The sequence below is a fragment of the Meles meles genome, chromosome 10 (genome assembly GCF_922984935.1).
Source record: "Meles meles chromosome 10, mMelMel3.1 paternal haplotype, whole genome shotgun sequence".
Classification (NCBI taxonomy): domain Eukaryota; kingdom Metazoa; phylum Chordata; class Mammalia; order Carnivora; family Mustelidae; genus Meles; species Meles meles.
In genome coordinates this window covers 66,777,696-66,802,460 of record NC_060075.1, presented here as the reverse complement: position 1 = coordinate 66,802,460, position 24,765 = coordinate 66,777,696, and the positions used below count along the sequence as shown (strand labels likewise).

The 24,765-nt window shown below is 39.9% G+C and overlaps 1 protein-coding gene across 14 annotated transcripts in view; it reads right to left on the bottom strand.

Moving 5' to 3' along the window:
* ICA1 (islet cell autoantigen 1) overlaps positions 1-24,765 on the bottom strand; it is a 144,028-nt gene that overhangs the window by 96,120 nt on the left and 23,143 nt on the right. For all 14 annotated transcript variants that reach the window (XM_046020678.1, XM_046020679.1, XM_046020682.1 and 11 more), the window contains 3 exons: positions 21,241-21,313; positions 15,458-15,581; positions 10,284-10,482 (listed from right to left, as the gene is read on the bottom strand). In XM_046020678.1, coding sequence (XP_045876634.1) covers positions 10,284-10,482; positions 15,458-15,581; positions 21,241-21,313 — 396 coding nt within the window. The remainder of the gene's footprint in view (positions 1-10,283; positions 10,483-15,457; positions 15,582-21,240; positions 21,314-24,765) is intronic.

The following is a 24,765-nucleotide window of genomic DNA, read 5'->3' as shown; positions in this document are numbered from 1 at the left end:
CGGTAAGGAATCAGCATCTAAATGACAATGGTTGTCTCAGAATCACAGCTGGGGAGTGAATTTAAATAGATGGATGGACAGATAGATGGGTAGTTGGATAGAAAGAGCCAATCAACTGTGAAGTGTTACCAAGCCCTAAAATCATATTTCATTTGATGGGAACAACAGAAGCCTGATTAATGCATGTGGGAATCTCATGTCAAAGTTATACCAATGGCCTTTCAAGGGCCTGCTTCTTCTTAGGACTCCCTGAGTCCATGTGAAATTGGCCAGTGTAAGATTTTAGGACTCCCATATATGAATTTCATTCATCCTGTGTAATGATTAAATGTGGGGTAACTGTTGAATAAGAAACAGAATTTTTTCCCTTGGGATATTTCTATTATACCTGGGACTGTCCTGAAAATGTTACGCTAGAAGAGGAAGCACATACACGTTAAAGTTGCTTTTTGTTCAAGGTTTTCTGTTCACTAAAAACTCACTACAGGAGGCAAAGTGAAGTCACCGTGAGACATGAGAGTTGAAACTGGTGGAGAAACTGCACGCTTTAGTGAAGAGAGCTACCATGGACCAGGGCATACGCTGGATAACATGTGGGCCTCCGTGGCTAATCACCCTCTGAGATTACTATTATGTCAGTTTTCTGAAGATCAAGTATAATCATCAAATGTCGTCGTCTTTTTTTTTTTTTTAAACCTCAGAACTGTGAATGGAAATACTAGTTTTCTATGAACTCATTCTTGTGATAGTTCAAACACTAAGTACAGATGGGCTTAGGACTTGGATGCAAGAAGATTCTGAGTTTTACTGAGCGACAGGAGAACCTATAAAACCCTAACAGTCTGTGACTCCATCACATAGCCAGTATTACTTGGATAAATTTTGTTAGAAACACTTTGTTGGGGGGGCTGTTCTCAAAAAATAATCCAATAATTTAAAAGTACCACTCAAAACCTTTCAATATCCCCTGGTGACAAAACAACACAGAACACATGTTTTTCCCAAAGCAATTGTGATTTAGCAGTTTTCTTTCTGAAATACTAATTCTCCATAGCCAATTAAAAATTCCAGTCTGGGGGCACCTGGGTGGCTTAGTGTGGTTAAAGCCTCTGCCTTCGGCTCAGGTCATGATTCCAGAGTCCTGGGATCGAGCCCCGCATTGGGCTCTCTGCTCAGTGGAGAGCCTGCTTCCTCCTCTCTCTCTCTCTGCCTGCCTCTCTGCCTACTGTGATCTCTGTCTGTCAAATAAATAAATAAAATCTTTTAAAAAAAATCCAGTCTGATGTAAAAGTGACAATTCAGACAATCATCAAATCATACCCCCCCACTCCGCCACTGAAAAATCTGGTTATAAAGAAGAGTGTATCTGAAGGAAATTATTTTTAACTCTGATAAAAGTAACTTACAGTACTGTAAAGTTATTGGCATTCAGGAGATAGTAGATATACTGCCTCTGTTTGAAATTAAATAAAATCGCACTCTATTTTGTGTACCTAAGTAAAACCACCATTTTATAAAATAAGAATAATAGCATAGTGGGATGAATCCTTAAAGCATAAACATTCAAAACCAAAGTGCTTAGCTAACCCATGAGGGCACAACTGTCTTCTTTTATACTAAATTCTTGAAGATGGTAAGAATTGCAACCAGTTTGCCAAGACAGAATAAGAGGACTAGCTGAAAGAGGGTATTTGAGCTGTTAACCAAAAGGAAGAGGGTAATCTGGAGGGGTAGACAGATAGGGCAGACTTGGAGACGGAAATTAGAGAAACAGTAACTAGTATATCATACTACTTGAATACAGTGATTTTCCATTTAAGCATAATCTAAAATGACACCTTCTTTAGAAGCTACCAAAAGGAGACAGAGGCAGATGGAACAGTCTGCGGTTGGGCTGGGGGGAAGGGAGGGAGGGGGTCATGGGCACCAGCCACTCCTCTGACCCTGCAGCCAAAAGCACAATATGGTGAAACATGGAAATAATAAATCCATCTAAGACATTCTAGCTGCGAACGCACCAAGAAGCCCTTGTTATAAAATGGGCTCATTATATGGCAGCATTTTTGATCTGGAACCTGATGGTTCCACTCAGTAAAATCTCATGTTTTGTATATTATCATCCACGAAATTCTAGAAACCAGGTTTGCATATGTCATCCAATACATATAAGTCTTAGGAAGAAAAGCCAGACAATTTGGCAAAAGGAAAACTATCTTGGACGGGATCAGTTCACACTTCGGTAACACACTTTTGTCCAGAGTCTACTCTGAAACTTGAGAGTTAAGTAAGCTTTTCCCTCAAACAACTGGAGAAGTGCCATATGCAAAGATTTGATACCTCTCTCAAGAGAGAAATAGTTCTCTCCACTCCCCCATGGAAAAAATCTATTTTAAACCAAAACATTTGCTTTTATGGTATTATACAGATTTTTAAAATATAGCAATATTTACTATTCTAACAGAAATTAGATAATATAAATTATGAATTAGTATGTGTACACAATATCTTCTAGGATGATAAAATCAAATGACTCCTTACTTGCATAGCATAAGTGTTGTTTTTATTCAATGGCAGGATTAAGTATCATTCAGTAATACAAACATTTATAAGATGCCTATTATGGTTTGTTCATTATGGATTCGGGGTTCAAAGGAAGGTCTTACAGAGTTATTTGCACACCCATGTTCATAAGTAGCACATTCACACTAGCCAAGTGGTGGAAGTACCCTAAATGTGTCTGTTGGTGAATGAATAAATAAAATGTGGTGGTATAAGCATACAATTATTATTATTATTCCTTGAAAAGGAAGGACATCCTGCCATATGAGACAACATGGATGAAGCTTGAAGACATTATGCTAAGTGAAGACATTATATAGTCACAAAAAGACAAATACTGCATGACTCCACATATATTAGGTTGCTAAAGTAGTCAAATTCATAAAAGCAGAGAGTAGAATAATAGTTACCAGAGGCTGAGTAGAGGGAAATGGGGAGTGGATTTTAATGGGTATACAGTTTCAGTTTTGCAAGATGAAAAAGTGTAGGAGATCTGTTGTACAAGAATGTGCATATACTTAATACTACTAAACTGGATACTTTAAAATGGCTAGATGGCAAATTCTATTGTATACGTTTTATCAGAATGAAACATTTTTAAATTCTTAAAACTTCCTCACTTTAGCACACACTAGAGGTACCTATAAATCAGAGGCCAGCAAACTCTTTTCTGTAAAGGGGCAGAAAGTAAATATTTTGGCTTTGCAGAGCACAGTCTCTGTTGTAACTACACAACTCCCCACGGTATCATGGAGACAGACAAAGATAATACATAAGTGAATGCATGTGGTCATGTTACAATAAAAATGTCACTTACCAAAACAAGTGGCTGGCCCATGGGCATTAGGTTTCTAACCCTTGCAAAAGTATTATTTAAATAAAAGATAATTAGGGGGCACCTGGGTGGCTCAGTGGGTTAAGCCTCTGCTTTCGTCTTGGGTCATGATCTCAGGGTCCTGGGATGGAGACTTGCATCGGGCTCTCTGCTCGGTGGGGAGCCTGTTCCCCCTCCCCCTTCTGCCTGCCTTTCTGCCTACTTGTGATCTGTCAAATAAATAAAATCTTTAAAAAAAAAAAGATAATTAGAATCATTTTGTAAAAACATCACTCTCCTCTACCCAAGAATTATGAGTGAAGTATTTTTCTTTCCCAGATTCCGAGATTACATCAATAGCAACAGGATCAAGCAGACTCAACAAGACCAGTACTTAGCTGTAGAAGGAGGAAAACCCTACAGTGGTGACAAAGGAAAGGTTAGTGCTGTTCCAGTGTCTACTCTTCTCTACAGATAAGCTTAAGAATTCCAGAGTTTAACAATTTAGAGAAAGAATATTAAGGATATTATAACTGGAAAAGAGCTTGGTGACCAGCTAGTACCTATTTCTCCTTTAGTGAATGAGAAAATTGCCATAGGCTCACTAGACCTATCCCAGCTGTCACAGCTGGTGTAGGTAGGGCTGGGGACAAAGGGTAGAACCATCCCAACCCAGAAGTCATGCTCCTTTCGGTTTCCAAACAGGAGCAGTAGCCTGCTGGTCACCAGGTCTGCAAGTTACCTGTTTCATGCCTGCTCTTCCAAATGGTCTTGACTTAAACCTAAAACTAACTTTTGCCATTCACTGAGTCCAAGGGGGAAATCAATAAAGACACATAGACCCCCCAAATCCTCATCTCATGAAATTCAAAAGTGAAAGCAAGGATATAATTATTTGTTCCCTTCCCACTTGTGCCATATGGGAATGGCATGTTTTTCCTATAGCATTTTGGTAAAGAAACAGCCACCCCGCGGGAGGGTTAACAACCTGCTTTGATCTTCTTGGCGATCACAAAAAAGATAGGCTCCCTAGTTAAATGACCAAAACAAACAACAAGCACACCAAAAAAACCAGGAAATGAAGATGGAGGGTCATGAAACAGATAGGTTCAAGAGTATGTTAGCTTTACAAAAGGAATTTTTACTCATCAAAGAAGTCAAGCCAGTGTGTAGGATTTTAGCCCTAGAAGAGACAGAAAAGATAATGGGTCAAACGCCCTCCCCTTTTATGTATGAATTAAAGCAGAGCCCTGGAGTCAAGGCACTGATTAAACAGGCTCATAGGGTTGGTCTATTGTGTGGACCCAAACCTGAAATTCTCCACGCTCACTCATCACAACTCACTGGGAGGTCGCAGCCCTGCCTTTGGCACTGAACTGAAGCAGAACACCCATGCAAGCCAGAAAGCTGGATGGATAGCTCAGGCAAAAAGGAAAGGCTTTTAACACAGAATGAGGAGATGGCTGAGCAGTGATATCCTTGCATTACTTGGCGTCTCCAGCTCCCATGGGACCTGCCCTCAATTGCTAAAAGACCCCGACCTCTGACAAAGACCAATGATTTCAGCAGTAATTAATGATACTGTCAAATTAATTAACCCAAGTCTTTGTCCACAGGAAAAAAAAAGGCCTCTAACGTCAATACTGCTGTTTACTAGTCCTTGACCAAGCTCTATATACCCAAACCTTCAGTGGGACACAGGAACACCTCTGGCTAATGACCCAAATAAGGCCCCACATATTAAGCCACCACCATTTATTAACAAACCGTCTCACACTAACATATTCCTTGCTAACAGGACTTAGAGTGAATTAACAGCTCTCCGAAATCTAACACTATTTTAAATAGACACAAGCCCAAGAATACCAGTGTGTATCATTCACATTTCCTACAATACCTTTCAGATACCCTTTTGAATTCTGGTGATGAAACCCTAGACAAATGCTGTAGGATTTGATTAAGCCATTTAATAAATGGCCCTCATTAAAACGCTGGTTCCCTTGTCCTTGTCTATGAGGACTCCGACTCATAACAAATGCCCACGTATACATTTCCATATTATCTCTTTAGAGGATTCAGAACTATTTTCTTACACCTAACACAGCTTTTATTCCATTTAGAATAATTACCTTCCATCCCATTTCTGACTTTCAAGAAAAACAAGACATTTAATTGACCACAGGAGGACTCTCTCAAGGGCATGAGGCTGCAAAAGCTCTTCTGTGAGCTCACAACTTAAGCTGATGTAATCTGCTACAAGAAGCTGACTTCTATTTTTAAATCATACGCCTTTACTCTACCTTCAAAGGGCACATATATCACACGTTGTAACTGCTCGTAAAATAATTCATGGTGTCGTCTCCTGTCCACTTCCCTCCTAGGGTGAATCACACTGTCAGGAGGGGGCTTCCAACCGCTCCTACGCCATCCAGCTCTGTGCATTGAAATTCATCTATTTCCTATTATTTGGTCTTTAGGAGAATAGCTACATATGGCCACAACTCTCCAGGTGTCTTGTTTATCACGGTAATTTTGACAAGGAACAGATGACTAGCAGGGTCCTTCTTGAAGGCGGGGATCAGGCTTTTCCACCTCTTTGTATTTCCATCACCAAATACAGGCACTTAATAAATGCTTATTAGTGTTGCTGCTGAGAGATCTGTCATCAGGCCCATGTGCTTCAAAGGTGCCAGAATGAAAACAGATTATTTGCTTTGTTTAATTTTAAGTTTTTCATTCATCATTTTGGTCATGCTCACTGTGTGTTATTTAAAAAGTTTTTAGCCCTTTGAAAACATGATGAGAAAAGCAATGGTTGGAAGGGAAAGTACACTGATCTTGCTATTTATTTATACTATTCTGCTCATTTCTGAGAAGAATGAAGAGCCATGTAACTAAATGGTGCGATTACAGAGTGTGGGAGAGGGCAGAACATACCCTTCCCTGGTCTGCTTGTCCCTTTGACCAGGGGCACCCATGTCTCCCCCACGTCCTCCCAGCAGCTTGGGTCTTCCCAGTACCTTCTCCACCTTACATTCTGGGTGAGCTAGTGAGAGCACAAAGGTGATGGTGCTCCTCCCCGCCTCCACACCCTCCATCCCACCCCACCCCCCACGTGGAGATGCCTCTTCTAGTCTGGCCCTGCTTACCTGTCCAGCTGCCATAGTACAGGACCCCCATTCCCACACCTGCTCTGCCTTTTGTACTCTGGTTATAAAAACCTTTCAGGTCCTCCGAGGTGCCCTAAAGGTGCATCTAAAGGCCACTGCCCAAGCTTCTCCCTCAGCCTGGAACTCTGCTTTGCTGTCTGTTCTCCCTCCACCCAAGTCCTTCCTGCTCGTCTTTTCCTGTCTGGTTTAGCGGTGACTTCCTCAGGAAGCCCCTCCAGGTGCTCCTGTGACACTATGTGTCACCTCAGACAACGACCCATCCTACCGCATCACGGTTACTCGCTCCATCCCCAACTGATGACACATGACAGGAGGGCAGGGATCATGCCTGCTCATTTGCTACTGTATCTTTGTGCGTGTGGCCCAGCACACAGCGGGGCTTCCATATCGTTTGTTGGGAGGATGAATAAATGAATGAACGCATACTTAAGACTGTAACCATGGGATCATATCTGTGAGGATGAATTAGAATTCTATCTCCTCAGAAAGTGTGAACCCAAAGAACTGAATTTATAGCAAAATACTACTTTAGTTCCAGATTCATCAGCTGAACCGTGAAGGTGGCAGCTGGCTCTGCAGAGACTGAGATTCTCGCTCTCACAGTGACTCCTAAGGAGCCACCCACAGCCGGACCCCTCTCCCAGAGGACACAGAAATTCCTTCTGGTAACATGTTTCTGAGAGATGAATGGAGACTTTGTTCAAAATGGAATCCTGCTGGGACAAAACACTCAAGCTTGCTCACAGTTAAATTTCATGTTATAAACTCCAAGCAAACAGCAAACTCCACAATTTAAATTCATTCCAAAGAAAGCAGCAAGTCACAAATTGATAATGCTATTTCTTTTTTTTTTTTCCCTTTTTATTTATTTTTTCAGCGTAACAGTATTCATTCTTTTTGCACAACACCCAGTGCTCCATGCAAAACGTGCCCTCCCCATCACCCACCACCTGTTCCCCCAACCTCCCACCCCTGACCCTTCAAAACCCTCAGGTTGTTTTTCAGAGTCCATAGTCTCTTATGGTTCGCCTCCCCTCCCCAATGTCCATAGCCCGCTCCCCCTCCCCCAATCCCACCTCCCCCCAGCAACCCCCAGTTTGTTTTGTGAGATTAAGAGTCATTTATGGTTTGTCTCCCTCCCAATCCCATCTTGTTTCATTTATTCTTCTCCTATCCCCCTACCCCCCCATGTTGCTTCTCCATGTCCTCATATCAGGGAGATCATATGATAGTTGTCTTTCTCCGATTGACTTATTTCACTAAGCATGATACGCTCTAGTTCCATCCACGTCGTCGCAAATGGCAAGATTTCATTTAACTGCAAAACCCTAGGTCAATTCCAAAACATCACAAGGTGAGTTGTGTGGGGTCAGAATGTGGGGTCCTATTGATTGGAGAAACAATGGGTCTGGGACCTCAGACTGAATGGCTGGAATCGGAGCATGCTCTACGAATGCTAACCTGGGCCCGGTGCAAGTCGGACCCTGGGGTATGAAAGTGAAGAGATGAATCTCGTCCCTGTCCTCATCGACAGTCCTGCCTAATATAGAGGAGGATGGAGCCCTGAATATAGACTTCTTAAAAACAAATTCTTTCCCTAAATTCAAAGTACACCATGTTCAGCTATTAAATTAAATCCAGCACACAAGGGATTGTAGAGTAAGGCATCTCTCAGCTACTTCTCCATGGCGAAGGATTCCTTTAAACCATATTTTCCAAAATCAACAGATTGATGACACTAAAGAGTGGGGAATATTTCAACATTCAAACCAAATGATGAAGGGCTTGGTTTTTATTCATCATTATACAGCTAGTAACCATGCTCCGAAATAAAACCAAATAAACACAATTCTACGTGAAATTGTCCTGCCTCCCAGAATAATCATATTTTCAAATTTTTTAAAGAGTTATTTATTTTAGAGAGAGAGAGAGAGAGAGAGCATAAACAGGGTAGGGAGAGTGGAAGAGGGAGAGAATCTTCAAGCAGACTCCCGGCTGAGTGCAGAACCCAGTGACAACCTGGGGCTCCATCTCATGGCCCATGATATCTTGACCTGAACCAAAACCCAGTCGGTGGCTTAAATGACTGCCGCCCAGGTGCCCTGTATTTTTATTTTTATTATATGGTACATAAAACGTGCTCAAATAAATGTTTGTTAAATGAATAAATCAAAGGACAGATATTACAAGGAAAATGTCAATTTTAGGTCAGTCTTTTTCTCTTAAGGAAAAAATCATGCATATTTTCTAGTATTCTAACCTTCATTTCCTTGTCTGACCTTGGGCTAGTTAACATAGGTATCATTTTCTCCACCTATAAAATTAAATCTGTGTCTTGATTTTGCAAAGCTTAAAGGAGGTAGTAGATGTAAAATGATGGGCACTATTCTCTGCAGATAAGGTTTTTTGTTTTGTTTTAACTTCTCTACTCTCTCCTCCTCTAACCCACAAATAAAGTGTCAAAGACAAACCAAATTATTGGCCTGATTAGAAAGTCAGGCCAGTCTGATTAGAAAGTCAATTTCTAATGTAGCCTGGGCCTTAATTTTCTCTTTTATAAAATGAGTGAGCTTTACTTTTCAGTTCAAATTTTCCATGAATTCAGAAATCTGCCTTGTCAAGAAGTTAGATGATGCTACCACATTAAGGTTATTTATAATTAGAAATAAAATAAACTCTGATTTCATACAGAGGGACTCCAAATTACAAATGAAGTTAAGATTTGGCTTTTAAAAGTATTTGTATCAATCTAATAGTACATCAGGAATTGGTAACCCAATTCTCAAGCAACGGAAGATCCCTCCTTCCCCCCATCCCACACACTTCATCTACCACTAGTAGGGTTTCCCATTCACAATTCCACATGATGTACCTACAAAGAAGTCTAGGGATTTTAAGCAACATCACTAATTACAAATGGGTCATTTGAAATGAGAAAGATAATTGACCTAATATTATGTCAAACCTGACATTTGCTTGATTTTTTTTCTTTCACACCCTGAAATACATCCAATCAACCAAACAAAGAACTACTAAGATTGTATACAACAGTTGCTGCATTTTCATAAATACTCAGTGTATGAGTGCCACCTAGTGGTGTGATATATCCTTGTACGACCAAGTAGCCAAACGGCTGAATAGATACAAGATAATTAAAACACCTCCAGGTGAGTTCCTCCGGGGCTCACCAGTTATTTCAAGGAAATTTAAGAGCATATCACCTTCTCAGCTAACTATTCTCTTCAGACAAATTTCTGAAGAGGTCTATTGCAGATGGAACATTAGTTAATCCCACAACCAAACCCTGCCACTTCTCAACCACTTCGCAAAACAAAGGAGTATTATTCTATTAATTTTAAAATTCATTAGCAATTAAAAAAGATTTCTCCAATAACATGTCCTCACTTTCTAGTTTCATTTGATCTAATCTTGATTTTTAATTATGCATGAAAAAGCATTTTGAAGTGACAACGTTACAAAAAAGTGTACATTATATGAAAATCCGACTTCAATTAGAACCAGTTACTAAATCCCAGCAATTTCCAGCTGTCTCTTCTATCTTACCCTTAGAGAATTATAGATCACATTAATTGGTATTCTGTCACATAAAAAGACACTGGCAATGATTAATTGCATCCTTGTTGCTTTTGAGTTATGTCTTTTTCACTAGAGTGATTCAAATCACACCTCATTACCTTCCAGCAGGTACCCCTCTTGGTAACCTTCATAAAATCTCCTACCTTCCTGAACTTCTCCATTTGCTTGTAGAGGTCTGGATCAAGCTCCTGTGACACATCCTTCATCCATAATAATGCCCCTCTGTATTCAGTCCGACACTGCTCCATGCGATTCACCGTCAACCAAGTGTCTGAGATGGCTCGGTGCCGAAAAGTCTCCACTTCTTGGTGAAATCGACACAAAGGATTTCTCAAAGCCAATCTAGACAAGAGGATAAAGCCATAATCTTGAAACCAAGCAGGCCAGAAGTGTGCTTCCTTGACAGTTTACCTATCTTAAATTCATGAGCCTAGAACAGTGCCTGAAATATAAACAATGCTGCAGAAATATTTGATTGAAATGGATGAACTGATGAGTCAATCGGATTATCCATGTACTGATCCCTTAGATTACTGTTATTTAACTGGACCACTGGGAAGTATTTCCAACAGGACTGTTTGGGGTAGTCTCGTGCCTGAGCAAAGAGTGTCTGGAGTTGGAACCAACCCCGTTTTAATGGAGAAAGGTCAAGGCATAACAATTTCCCATTTCTGTTCTTGGCATCCCTGTCTCTGCTCCTCTGAAGCCTGGCCCTTTGAGGAGGGATAGACTGGTGCATGATTAGGATCTCCCCTACTAGGTCATTTTAGATTACTCTCCAAATGCTAGGGCAACCTGCTGCTTGCTCCAACAGTCATGGAGAATGGAGCACAAACAGAAGCAATTTTTAAAAAATATTTTATCTATCTATCTATCTATTTTAGAGATAGAGGGAGAGAATACGTGAACAGGGGGAGGGGCAGAGGGAGAGGTAAAGCAATTAAACAGATTCTGTGCTGAATGTGGAACCTGATGTGGAGCTCAATCTCATGATCCTGAGGACCATGACCTAAGCCAAAATCAACAGTTGGACCTTTAACTGATGAAGCCACCCAGGTGACCCAAACAGAAACATGTTTATATGGTCTAGGAAGGAAGAGAAACACTGTAGACCTACATGTTAGGCACATTCAGAGATGTTAGATGATTGATCCTTACAGAGAAACAAAACTTAAGGGTCCTACATTGGGAGATGGAGAGGAGAAGGAAGTTGAGGGAAATTGGAAGGGGAGGTGAACCATAAGAGACTATGGACTCTGAAAAACAACCTGAGGGTTTTGAAGGGGCGGGGGTGGGAGGTTGGGGGAACCAGGTGGTGGGTAATAGGGAGGGCACGTATTGCATGGAGCACTGGGTGTTGTGTAAAAACAATGAATACTGTTACGCTGAAAAAATAAATTAAAAAAAAAAAACAAAACTTAAGGGTCCTACACCATAAATGAATGTGCATTATACAAAGAGATAGATATAAAATAATTATAATGTTAGCTGTAAAATGCCATTACTTATTTAGCAAAAAATAAAGTTTGAGACATATCAAACTTTGGGTGAAATACTCATTTTGCAGGGGAGGGAAATACTGCCTCTTCCCTACCCAAAATGAGGAATGTCATAGGACTTACACTCTTAAAATACAGTTGTTTCCATGCGGTTGCAGGACATAGATTCAAAAAATGAAAATAAGATGAGTAATTACATTTTAATTTAGAGGCAAACTTAGGAAGCTGAATAGATGAGTAACGTTAGTGAGCTGAAGTCAGTGCTTGGTAGTTCCAGCAGCACTGTTAGATTCTAGATGGGGCAATAACATGTTTAAGGGGAAAAAAATCCTTTTGCTATTTTCTCCCATTTTCCTCTTTTCTGTAAAGCACTGCTTTTAAACACTCGGCATTTCTCTAAGAACAGTTTGATCATATCATCCTACCTAAGTGCTGTAGGTGGTTTTCGGACACATTATGGTGCCATAAAGTAAGCTTGTGCTTTATCACCATTGGGTTAAATTTAATACTCACCTTTCATCAAACTGAATGCACAGTTGTAGCAATGCCTATCAAATAAGTCAGTAAAACAAATGGCAGTGTGAAGGTTTATAAAACTGGGGACCTTCTATTTAAAGAGAGAAAGAGCCCTCAGCTGTCCCGCTAAGGATCCTGTTCATTTCTGGACTCCTCTTTCCCTTACCTTGGATCTTACCAATTTCCCTAAACTGGTTGAATAAGAGTCTTGTGAATAGAGTATTCTCGATTTCTTTGACTGTTGTAAAGTTAGAAACCTTTGAAGAGGTAATGACATGATGATAGATGTTAAGATCTCGAAGAAAAAAGCATATAAAATCACCTCATTTTTTTCTGTACCTTGCTTCATATAAGATTAGAAAGGTGAAAACCTGTTCCCTGCTGCTACCAGGGAGAGCATCTAGACCAAGGAAAAACAGAATAACCAGAAATATCAAGCTTCAGTGAAAGACTGGTGCACATTTTCATGGATGAAGATCTACCCAGAGGGGAAAATTAATAAGGTATGTCTACGCCAAAGACATTTTCCTTTAGTAGGAAAATGCGAAAGCGACCTAAGTAATAGAAGGGCTGAAGTTAAATGCACTGTGGCATGCCCTGAAATACTATGGTATAGATGTTTTTAAAAATGTATTCATGGGGGGCGCCTGGGTGGCTCAGCGGGTTAAAGCCTCTGCCTTCGGCTCAGGTCATGATCCCAGGGTCCTGGGATCGAGCCCCACATCGGGCTCTCTGCTTGGCTAGGAGCCTGCTTCCTCCTCTCTCTCTCTCTGCCTGCCTCTCTGTCTACTTGCCTACTTGTAATCTCTATCTGTCAAATAAATAAATCTTAAAAAAAAAAAAAATGTATTCATGGGGGGGGTGCCTGGGTGGCTCAGTTGAGCCTCTGCCTTTGGCTCAGGTCATGGTCTCAGGGTCCTAGGATCGAGCCCTGCATGGGGTTCTCTGCTCAGCAGGGAGCCTGCCCCGGCCTCCACTGGCCTCTCTGCCTACTTATGATCTCTCTCTCTGTCAAATAAATAAATAAATAAAATCTTTTAAAAAAAGTGTACGTAGATAGCAAAAGTGTTATAGTTATTTGATCAAAAAATCAATTTGCTAAATGATCAGTAAGCACTGCTATACAGAAACTGCATGACATGATGCTATTTATATTAAAATATATTTTTATTATATATATTAAGTATATATACATATATATTTGCTATATGCTATATATATTAAAAATATACTCTGGCATTTCCCAAGTTACAACCATTCAAGATCTGAAAATTGAAATTCGTGAGAGCTTTATGTCATCCTCTACTTTCTTTATGTTTAGAAGGACTGGTTGGGATGTCATGTGCTTGGTCAGCAGCTGAGTGTTGTGAAACCAGAGCCATTTTGCAGGAGGTCACCTTCCAAATTTTAAAGTTGTCCAAGCTGCATTAAATTATGGATAGGGTGCACTTTGCTAGTTTATAGTGGTGATACTTTGGAGTATCACTTGCATTGTTTTGTTAATTTCTTTTACTGTTTTTGTTAGTAACTAAAGGTTAGGTTCTATAAACTGAAGGTACCCTATGTGTTCTCTGGGAGATAATTTGGCATACAACTCTGAAAGGGTGTAACTAGAGAGACATAGGATAAAACATATGGGATCAGTAATGGTGACTCTTGTGATTTCCAGGGACTTGGCTGTTTCCCACAAACAGATATACATTTTGGCATACGAGTATGTATAAGAATTTTTCCCACTAAAATTAGTGGTAATTATACGTTTTAACATATGAGAATTGACTCCTTGAAAGACTGAGAACCAGTTATCTTGGCAAGGGTGGGGTAAGTACATATGCATAGAAAATATCTACCAAGGGGTTAAAAGTGGGTCATTTCTATCAGTAAAATTTTAATTGCTTTCTAATTTTCTTTTGATTTGTCTATTCTAATTTTCTTCAGTGAGTATTATTTTTACAAGGGAAAATGACTACAGATAAAAAGGCACAGTAGGTTGGGCCACTGCCTTCGGCTCGGGTCGTGATCCCAGGGTCCTGGGATCGAGTCCCGCGTCGGGCTCTCTGCTCAGCGGGGAGCCTGCTTCCCTCTCTCTCTCTGCCTGCCTCTCTATCTACTTGTGGTCTCTCTCTGTCAAATAAATAAATTAAAAAAAAATTATAAACAACACTTTTCTTAGGAAATAGATACAGAACTATTGGTAATGGTTTTATTCAAATACGAAAGTTGGCACTGCCCACAAAGTGGGGTCCTAATGTTATTAGGAGAACCAACACACACCAGGAATGGGACCATGGGAAACTGACACAGCCAGTCTCTTCCTGCTACTCCACAGTTCTCAGGATTTCATAGGAACGTGTGTGTAATAGGCTGATGGCCTGCTCTTGGCCCACAGGGAAGGAAAGAAGGAGAAATTACGAGAAGAAAATGTTGAGCAATTTGAGTAAGTGAAATTTTCGTAGCCTGAACATTTTTGGAAACTACCTACAATGCCTTATTTAAGTATAATCTTGCCCAATATGACTGAGTGACATTTTTGGGCTTGTTAGTTATTGGGGGAGGAGGAATAGAGGAGTGTCACTTTTCTCAGGCACAAAATGCAACTATATGCAGGGGCTCTTGCTTATTCTACACCAACCATAAAAATGAATCATGAGAGTGTTTAAAAAAAAAATGTCACTCATCTGCCACAATTTCCTTTCTCCCAGAGCTTCTCAAACTTAAATGTGCATCGAAATCATCCGGGGATCTCATTAAGATGCAGATTTGGATTCAGCAGTTGTGGGATGGGGCCTAGATTCTGCATTTCTAACAATCTTCTAGGGGATGCTGCTGATGTTGGGGGCCCAGGGTCTGAGTGGAACGGTTCAGGGCATTACGAACACCACCTCTCCAAAGCTAATTGGCCCACAGAGAGCAGAGAAGGAACCCTTCCACCTGGGTTCATTAGGCTCCTGCTTTAATCAGCTGCTGGAAGGGGACCAGACTTACTGCTATGAGCAACGCTCAAGGTCAAACATAAGCCTAGGCAGCACTCACAGTGATTGGCATATAACATGCTCCCTATAGACCAGGAGAAATGTGGGGAAAAAAAAACAAATTATTGGGAGGAAAAAAAAAATCATACATGTTATCTTAATCAGAGAGTTAAGAACAGGCTAAGAACTGAGAACAGAGCAGCTTCTCAGTCTCAGGACAGAGCCTTGTAGTAAACAACTGGAGAGTCCCCTACATCGCTGCGTGAATTCCAGATTCTCTGCTGACCTCTCCCCACCTCCCAAATGGAAGCCCCACTAAAGGCCACACACCTTTGCTGGGAAGAAAAGCAGAGAGCCTTTCCTGTTGCTTGCATCATCTTTCCTGCTCTGGTTTTATCTTGGAAGCCTTGGGATCGGAGAAATTTTCCCAGTTCGTTTTCTTCTTGAGACAAGACTGATGAAGAAAAGACCAAAAGGAGCCATGAACAATAAGCATTTTTATCACAGAGCAGAGAGACACACCCCAAGGTCCTCACTCTTTCAGAGGCCAAGATGGGATGAAATTAAATCCACGTGGCAAGCTACAAGGTAAGCTCCCCCCTCCCACCATTTAACTTTCATGCTGCCCCTCCATTTACAAAAGGAGAGATCAAATTCACTTGAGCACATCTGTCAGTGCGTTTGGTGCCCTGTAATCAGAACCAGAAAATGACCTCTGCACTGAAAAGCAAGTCAATGATGTGCTGCTTCAAGCTGAAATAAAAAAGTAGTATAACTGTGGGAATCTTTTGTGCTGCCTATGACATAGAGGCAGTCTCCTCTGCTTATTCTCTCTCTCTCACTTTTTGATCTCTGTTTTCTCAGTTACATTACATGACAATAAAGCAATTCCAATACCTTATTCATGAGGTGGGTTTTTGGCTGGAAGTGGGAGTGGGGATTAAGGGTGGGGGGTAATCAGCTTGATGTCTTCGTGGGTCTTTTTTTTTTTTTTTTTAACATAGGCATCACACCCAGCATGGAGCCCAACATGGAGCTTGAGCTCTGACCCTGAGATCAAGACCTCAGCTGAGATCAAGAGTTGGATACTTAACTGACCAAGCCTCCCAGGTACCCCATGGCTTTATGGGTTTTTTTTATTTTTTATTTATTTATTTATTTATTTATTTTTATTCGTTTATTTATTTACAGCATAACAGTGTTCATTGTTTTGGCATCACACCCAGTGCTCCATGCAGTACGTACCCTCCCTATTACCCACCACCTGGTTCCTCAACCTCCCCCGCCCCGCCCCTTCAAAACCCTCTGGTTGTTTTTCAGAGTCCATAGTCTCTCATGGTTCATCTCCCCTTCCAGTTTCCCTCAACTCCCTCTCCTCTCCATCTCCCCATGTCCTCCATGTTATTTGTTATGCTCCACTATGGGGTTTTTTTAAATGCAGAGCTGGAACAGTGAATTGGTCATGCCTAATCTTGGCCTTATTTTTAAAGACAACCTGAGACAGCACTGCTGGTGAGCTAATGCCTGGTAGGTACATGTTTTCTGCAGAGTCCTTTGGCCATAAACTTAAAACGTTACAGAAGTCTATGTATCTTCTGACAGTGCACTTCTACTGTTAGGAGTATATTCCAAGAAATTAGTAAAATGGACACAAAGCTGCATGTGGAAAGATAATCATAGCATCAATATTTATAATAGCAAAACACTCTCTCTACACTTGGGGCTGATTTATAAAAATGTGTGTCTCCAAACAATGGAACAGTGGGCTGTTCCACGGCCACTGGTCCCCAATCCACATTTACCAACAGCTGAGCAAAGAGTGACACTGAGCTTCCTAAATGCTTTCTTTTCCAAGTACAGCATTTCTAGGGACTTACTCTGAACACTATTCTTATTTCACATTTCTGTATTTATGCATTTATGTATCATGTGTCTCTAAAAATGCTTTTTAAATGCTACTAGGATTCTTGTCCCTTTTCATAAACAATCCAGAATTCCTTCAGAAAGCATCCCATTCCTGACATAACCTCTCCACTGAGAGCATTAGCCAGGAACCACAAATCCAAAGGTGAAAGTTATAATTGCTACTGCTTCCTTATTAATTTGTGACTGTAGTTCACACTAAACTTTCCAGAGGATGAGCCTTTGGAATTCATTCACCCTGAGAAATAAATGACTGCCCTCCTTTCTCTCTGTCCCTCAAGAATCAAGTTCACTAGTCAAAGCTCCAAGGCTGTGAAGTAGTTGATCCCTGTTTCTCTGGGACAGTAGCGCCCTCTCGGCATCTAATATTAGTGTTTGTGGTTGGGCCTGTGTCTGTCTATCCCATGAGACTCTAACTTTCTCAGGACAGGGACCTCATCCAACTATGGGTTCCCCAAGCTGACCATAAAATCTTTTTCAGGGTACTGTAAAGTGCTTGTAAAATTAAATTAACTATAATTTTTGCCTTATTATCCTCATATACTTTATTTTTCCCCACCACCTCCTATCCCACTTTATTTTACTTTAAATGCTTATTTGATATGTATGCCATGATTCTATGTGGATTTAAAAAAAAACTCCTATAAGAAGTTTTGTTGTTTTTTAATACCTTCTGTAACTTCTATTAACTAATATGGGAATCACTCAATTCCACAATGAGTATGTCCCTACAGAGAACAATTTCACATTTTTGTTCATAATAGCATGAGGCTACCATCACCTTTTTAAACTTGAAGTCTCAAGTCACATACAAGTGAACACATTTAGCTTAAGACTAGGAAGAAACCAATTCATGATTATAGAGTTGGTGAAAGGTACTCTTCTCTTAATAAGCCTAAGTAGGTTGAAGCATTTGAAAAATTATTTTTTGTTATTTTATGCACTTAAGGATTAAACTTGGGGTGGGAAACAGGTTTCCTTTTAACAGCTGGACTCTAGTTAATTGGCAGTGTTGCTCAGAGGGAGGTGGAATCCAGCTTGGGTTATTAAGTGATGACTGTCACTTTCCAAGAAGGGAGGTTCATTCCTTAATGTTAACTTGAAAATTCAAATACTGAAATTAATTTATAGAAGTTTAAATTCAGGGGCAGCACACATATCAGATGATTTGCCATTTCCACTTAAAAGGTCTAACTTAACTGGGACTTAAGAATTCAGACAGACACCCAAAAAAAACCCTATTCGTTTTTAGCTGCTGATTCGATTTTCAGATATATCCTAGAAAGGGAACCAAAGAACTATAAAACCAATTAGCTTGGCAGCATTAATTCACTCAGCACAGATTTATGGATGATCTAATATATACTAGGCACTATTCTTTTTTTTTTTTTTTAAGATTTTATTTATTTATTTGACAGACAGAGATCACAGGTAGGCGGAGAGGCAGGCAGAGAGAGGGGAGGAAGCAGGCTCCCTGTGGAGCAGAGAGCCCAATGCGGGGCTTGATCCCAGAACCCTGGGATCATGATCCAAGCCGAAAGCAGAGGCTTTAACCCACTGAGCCACCCAGGCGCCCCTAGGCACTATCCTTGCCACTGGGAATATAGAGATGGACAAGACACACAAAGTCCCTGCTTTTATGGAGCTTTTGTTTGTGCAACAGAAGACAGAAAAAAAATCCATAATCAAAAACACAAAACACAAAAAGAAAAATACCAGATAGAGTAATAAGAGAAGGGGAGTAAGGGAAGCTGCTGAGTGGGCTGAGTGGTCAGGAAAAGCCGCTCTGAGCAAGTGACCATTAAGCTGGTCTCTGAATGGCAAGAAGGGGCCACTTATGAGATGATTAGGCCAGTGACATTCCAGACAGAGGAAACAATGTGTGCAAAAGGCCTCAGGTGACATGGTAGGTAAGGGCAAAAGTGGCTGGACACATGAGCTGGGCCAGATCATGTAGGAATTTATAGACTATGGTATGAAAGTCTGGATCTCACCTTGAGTTCTACTGGAAGGTTTACAGCAGAGAAGGAACATGATCCAATGTACATTTTTTAAAAAGATCTTCTTTACTTATTTGGCAGAGAGAGAGACAGAGATCACAAGTAGGCAGAGAGGCAGGAAGAGAGAGAGTGGGAAGCAGGCTCTCTGCTGAGCAGAAAGCCTAATGCGGGGCTCGATCCCAGGATCCTGAGATCATGACCTGAGCCAAAGGCAGAGGCTTAACCCACTGAGCCACGCAGGTGCCCCCCCAATGTACATTTTTAAAGCTGCTTATTCTGCAATAATTTTAAGCTTACAGAAAAACTGTAAATAGAATACAGAGACAGAGTTCCTGTATACCCTTCTTCAGCTTCCCCTAACATTAGCATCTTACATAACCATGGTCCAATTATCAAAACTAGGAGATTAACATTGGTATAGTACTCTTAAACATAACCTTATTTGAATTTTATCAGTTTTCTCACTAATGCCGCTTTTCTTCTAAGATCGAATCCAGGATCTGATGTTAAGTTGTCAAAATTCCTTGTCTCCTTCGATCTGTGACAGTTTCTCAATCTATCTTGACTTTCATGACCTTCATACCTTTTAAGAGTACTGGTTGGGTATTGTGCAGAATGTCCCTCAATTGGGGTTTTTCTTATTTCTTACAATTAGACTACGGTTACATATTTTGGGGAAGGGAACCACAGAGGTGAAGTGGCCTCTTATTGCATGATATCAGGACCACATGATACCAACACACATTATCACTAGTGATGTCAGTCTCGATCACTTGATTGAGGTCTGTCTACTGAGTTACTCCATGGTAAAACTATGATTTCTTCCTTTTGTAATTATTAAAAATCTTGGAGAGAAATGCATGACGCTATGCCAATACCCAGTTTCTCCTTAAACTTTTGCTCACTGGCCGTGTCATCTTCCCGTGAACCTTGCGTGCCACAGATCTCACTGTGGTATTTGCCTAATGGAGATTTTATGATTTCCTCATTCTTTCGATATTTATTAACCAGAATTATTTTATAAGAAAGAGTTTCTTCTCTCCTGTTTGTCTATTTCCACACTGACTTAATGGATGCTTACTTTACTTTATGGGTTATAATCTGATACTATTGTTATTTATTTTGTTGCTTAACTTGTCCTAGTTTAGATCATTGGGAGCTCTTTGTGGTGTAGACAGTGGGCTGGGGGTGGCAGGGAGATCATTTAGGAAGCTGATACAGCAAATCAAGTAGAAGAGTGATGGTAGTGACAGTAGACATGGAGAGAGAATGGAGGCTCTGAGAGCTATTTAGGAGACAAAATGGACCAGCATTTAAGACTGACTAGATGTGCGACAGAGAAATGGTGGGGGATATGTGTCATGTGTCTTAATTTCCTCAGAACTCAAGACTGTAGTGTTACAGCCCTGGAGAAGTCTTAGCTCCAACACTCAGTAATCAGTAACATAGAAAGCTTACGAAATTCTGCCCTCAAGCCCTAGGGCTTTGTACTTCCCCCACAATAGTCTTAACAAAGACTAATGAAGGAAGATTACCAATTATTACTTTGTGATTATTGGAAAGAGGTCTAACAGCAGTCAGAAACAGGAAAACTTATGTTCTAGTCTCAGAAATACAGAAATTATACTATTAAATCATCTATAAAAGGAAATTTTAAAACATAGTAACACACAATTTGGTATCTCAGTAAATTTAGTAAATTTAGGCAAAATCTTGTTCCCCAATAACCCAATCTTCAACTTAAAAAAAGCTCATGAAGAAGAGCTGCCAACAAAATACAGTTAATAAATTACCTGTATGTGCTTTCTCTCTCCATTTTAAGAGGAACAAAACTGGATATGAAAGCCAGGGCAATCAAATAAAAACAACCCAAAATTTTAGAAAATCCACACATTAAACTGAGAAGACTTCTCTATAATTAGGAAAATAAATTGCATGTACTTACCCACAGGAAGCCCAATATAAAGTTCTTGTTACAGTAACTTGCATTTAATGATAACAGCCCATGTAAAGGATTTCTGATAAAATTATTAGAGATCCTCTTTCCCACCAATTAAAGAGAAAAGATAGGCACTCTTAAATAGTAATTTCCTTATCTTACTTCCTAAACATATAAAATGATACATTAAGGCAAAATATCCTGTTTCTTACTGTTTATTTGATCAATATTCATACTTAGGGCATACTTACAACATATTCTCTTTTGATAGAGTACGATTGCTTTAGACAAGTCCAAACAGGTTCTCTGAATTGAGTGAAATAGCTATAATAAAAATACAAACAAAATGCTAAGTTAAAACAGCAGTGAAATAAAAATTATTATCTGAACATAACCACAGTGTTTGATTTGCCCAATAACAATAAGATCATGAGCCCAAGTATGCTTGGTATTATATGGTGTACGGTGCAGGAACTGTGACCAAAGTCTTTAAATACGTTCCTATTAATCCATATATACTGGAATTGATCATTTCTCTGATGTAAATTAAGATCTGCAGAACACTTACTTCTTCCAGATTATTGAAATAATAGCTGAAAAACAGAAATCCTGAATGAAGGGCCCAATTAGAAGACTTGGTAAACCAGAAACCCAATATTCATTCATAATTTATTTCTTTTACCATTTTGCTGTCTTTTTTAAACATGTAGGATCCCTCAATTAAGAATCATGTTTAAAACATGACATTTGCTACTTTGTGATCCTAATGCATTTTATGGCATGCTTAAACAATTCTATAGGGATTGTTATCCCTATAGAACTGGGTGGCTCAGTTATTAAGTGTCTGCCTTTGGCTCAGGTCATGATGCTGGGGTCCTGGGATCGAGTCCCACATCGTGTTCCATGCTCAGCGGGGAGCCTGTTTCTCCCTCTCTCACCCCCATGCTTGTGTTCCCTCCCTCTCTGTATCTGTCAAATAAATATAAAATCTTAATTTTTTTTTTAATTTTAAAACAACTCTATAAAGAGCAAACAAAAATCAATCAGTTGAGTGTTCCATTTAGAAGACATCTGGTAAAATGAAGTTTAGCTAGCAGCCCTAATCACTCCTTATTTTCTCAATGATTTCTTAAGAAACACAGAGAAGACACCTAATATAATGCCAAGACTATAACAGAAGAAAGTAAGGGAAAAGCAGGTGGGCTAGACTGAGGAGAATTAAACTAGATTTTAACTAACGGTGGTCCTGGTCTTTGCTTCAAAACCCAGACAAGCTCAGGAGAAGATCAAACACCTACTTCACACTTTCTCCGCCTTCTGTCCACGAGCCTAGAGACCACAGCTGGTATCAGTTAGAAAACCTGGCAGACATTCTGCCTCTGAAGAGCCACCTAATGAGGCAGAGTAAGGCTTTCCTTCCTCTCCCTCTCTCTCTTTTAGCTTATGGCAACCATGGTGATGTAATAGTTGTGCCTTGGTATTATGAAGCACTTCTCTATTTGAGTTAAAACAGATGATCTGCTTCATAATAAATATGATCAATTATCTAAAAAATATATGCACACATATATACTTAAAATATTAAAAACCATCCCCAGAAATGCTTAATACGATAAAACTTGGTCAGTAAAAATATAAATTTTGCTAAATCTCATTTCTTTACTCTGTATCCCCTACAGAAACAAACAAATAAAAAACCTTTACCATAAAACAAAACAGAAAATCAGCAGTTTGAATATCTTCCTTAGCAAAATGTTTATATCAGGATTCTGGCTCAACAAACCACCAACACATAGTAATTCCTGAAGACAGGAGCGAGGGAGTTCAACAATTATGTTCAGGAGTTGTTCTATTGGGCACCTGGGTGGCTCAGTTGGTTAAGCAACCACCTTTGGCTCAGGTCATGATCCTGGAGTCCCAGGATCAAGTATCCCATTGGGCTCCCTGCTCAGCGGGGAATCTGCTTCTTCTTCTAACCTTCCCTCCCTCATGCTCTCTCTCTCTCTCTCTCAAATAAATAAAGAAAATCTTTTTTTTTTTTTTTTTTTTTAAAGAGCTGTTCTGTTGTCACTGTTCTTTTTTAAAAACCGAGGGGTAAATGAAAGGCAATAACATGCACACCTCTGGAATGTTCTGTTCTGCAGGTTTGTAACTGCATACACTCTAGCAACTACACCCAAACTAAGAAACCACAGACCAGCGACTCCCAAAAGACCCCTCCTAAAAGACGTGCCTGTCATCACTGGTTAGCTTTGTCTCTTCTTGCCCTTAAGAGCTGTTTTTGAGAAAATGATTTTATTAACAAGTTTTGACATAGAGTTAAATCAGTGCAATGTTTCTATATTAACTTCCCAACAGATTATAGTAGAATCTGACCATCATAACTTGGCACAGAAACTTGCCCTGTGCTAGCAAAACAAAAGCTCGTTTTGCTAGCCTTTTGTGGGTGACTTAGGGTAAGAACACATCAAAATGGTTTGCATGTCACTTACATTTGTCCTCTGTATAAACATCAACACGAGTTTAAACATTTCTGTGACAGAAACCTCATTCATGTAACATACTGAGTTACAGCTAAGTGCTTTAGATGTTATGTGCCTAGGACAGTGGCTACTTTGATTAAAGTACAGTTGGCTCAGTAAAAATGCTGCAAGAGCCCAAGTATAAGTAAAAATTACTGTATTGTGTGTAATGAAGTAATAATTATGTGTTAAATTCCTTTCTGAATAATGCCTATATTTGCTACGCTGTTAAAAAGGAAAAAAATAAAGGTATGAGACATGAAAAGCATATGCACCATATAATCATTTCAACTATATGAAGAACACTAAAATCAGAACAGATGCCTCCTGGTGCCACGCTTCTCCCATGTAGCCATCTCCATTAGGACATCCCTATGAAGCCTAGCTTTAATGTGAACAATTCCATTGACAGGGGAAAGCGTTGGGAATGAATATTAACTGCACTAATTTGTACACTGATTCAGTTACTATTTACTGAATGGGCACTGTACTGTGTATCTGGTTGAGGGTACCATGGTGAGTAAGGCTGATATGGATCTCTCAGTGGAAGGGGAGCAGATAAACACATAAACATGTGAGATAATTCCATGAGAGATACATACTATGAATAGGGGCCCTGGGTCTTGTTCTCCCCTCGGATGCAGAGACTGAATTATCCTTCATCCAAATGACAGACCTTTCTATGCCGTCAACAGCTAATATAGCTCCCCTTAAACCTCTCTGTTCCAGTGTAACCATGGTTTCTACCATCCTGGCCACCCTTCTCAGAAAAGTTTTTTGAAACCCTGAGCTTTTTAATCACATAAAATATTTAAGTTCATTAATCGTAGCTGATGTTAAGCTTAGAGATCACTTTGAATTCTTATCAGGTCATGTAACACAGTATTTCTCGTGGAAGCGATGAGTATGCTTTTTAAAGTTTAATCTAAATTGTTGGCAGAATGTCCTGCAAGACAAGGGATTAGTGGGCCTTTTACCAGTTATGCTAGTATTTGGGAATCAACCAGACAGGAATTCAGCTTTCTGTATTATTAACCAGTCTAACTAAATATCTGCTTAACTAATTATTTCTAGAATTTTCCAGGGTTCAATACCAAGGTTATTAGACTCTACTTTCCAGGATCTTGTGCTATCATCCTTTCCTCTTTTTTTAACGTAAGCATTTGCTTGACCCTAGTGTTGCATTAATCTTTGGTTGCATTAATTTTTTTCAACAAACAACAAACATTTATTGAGAGTTTACCACATGCAATG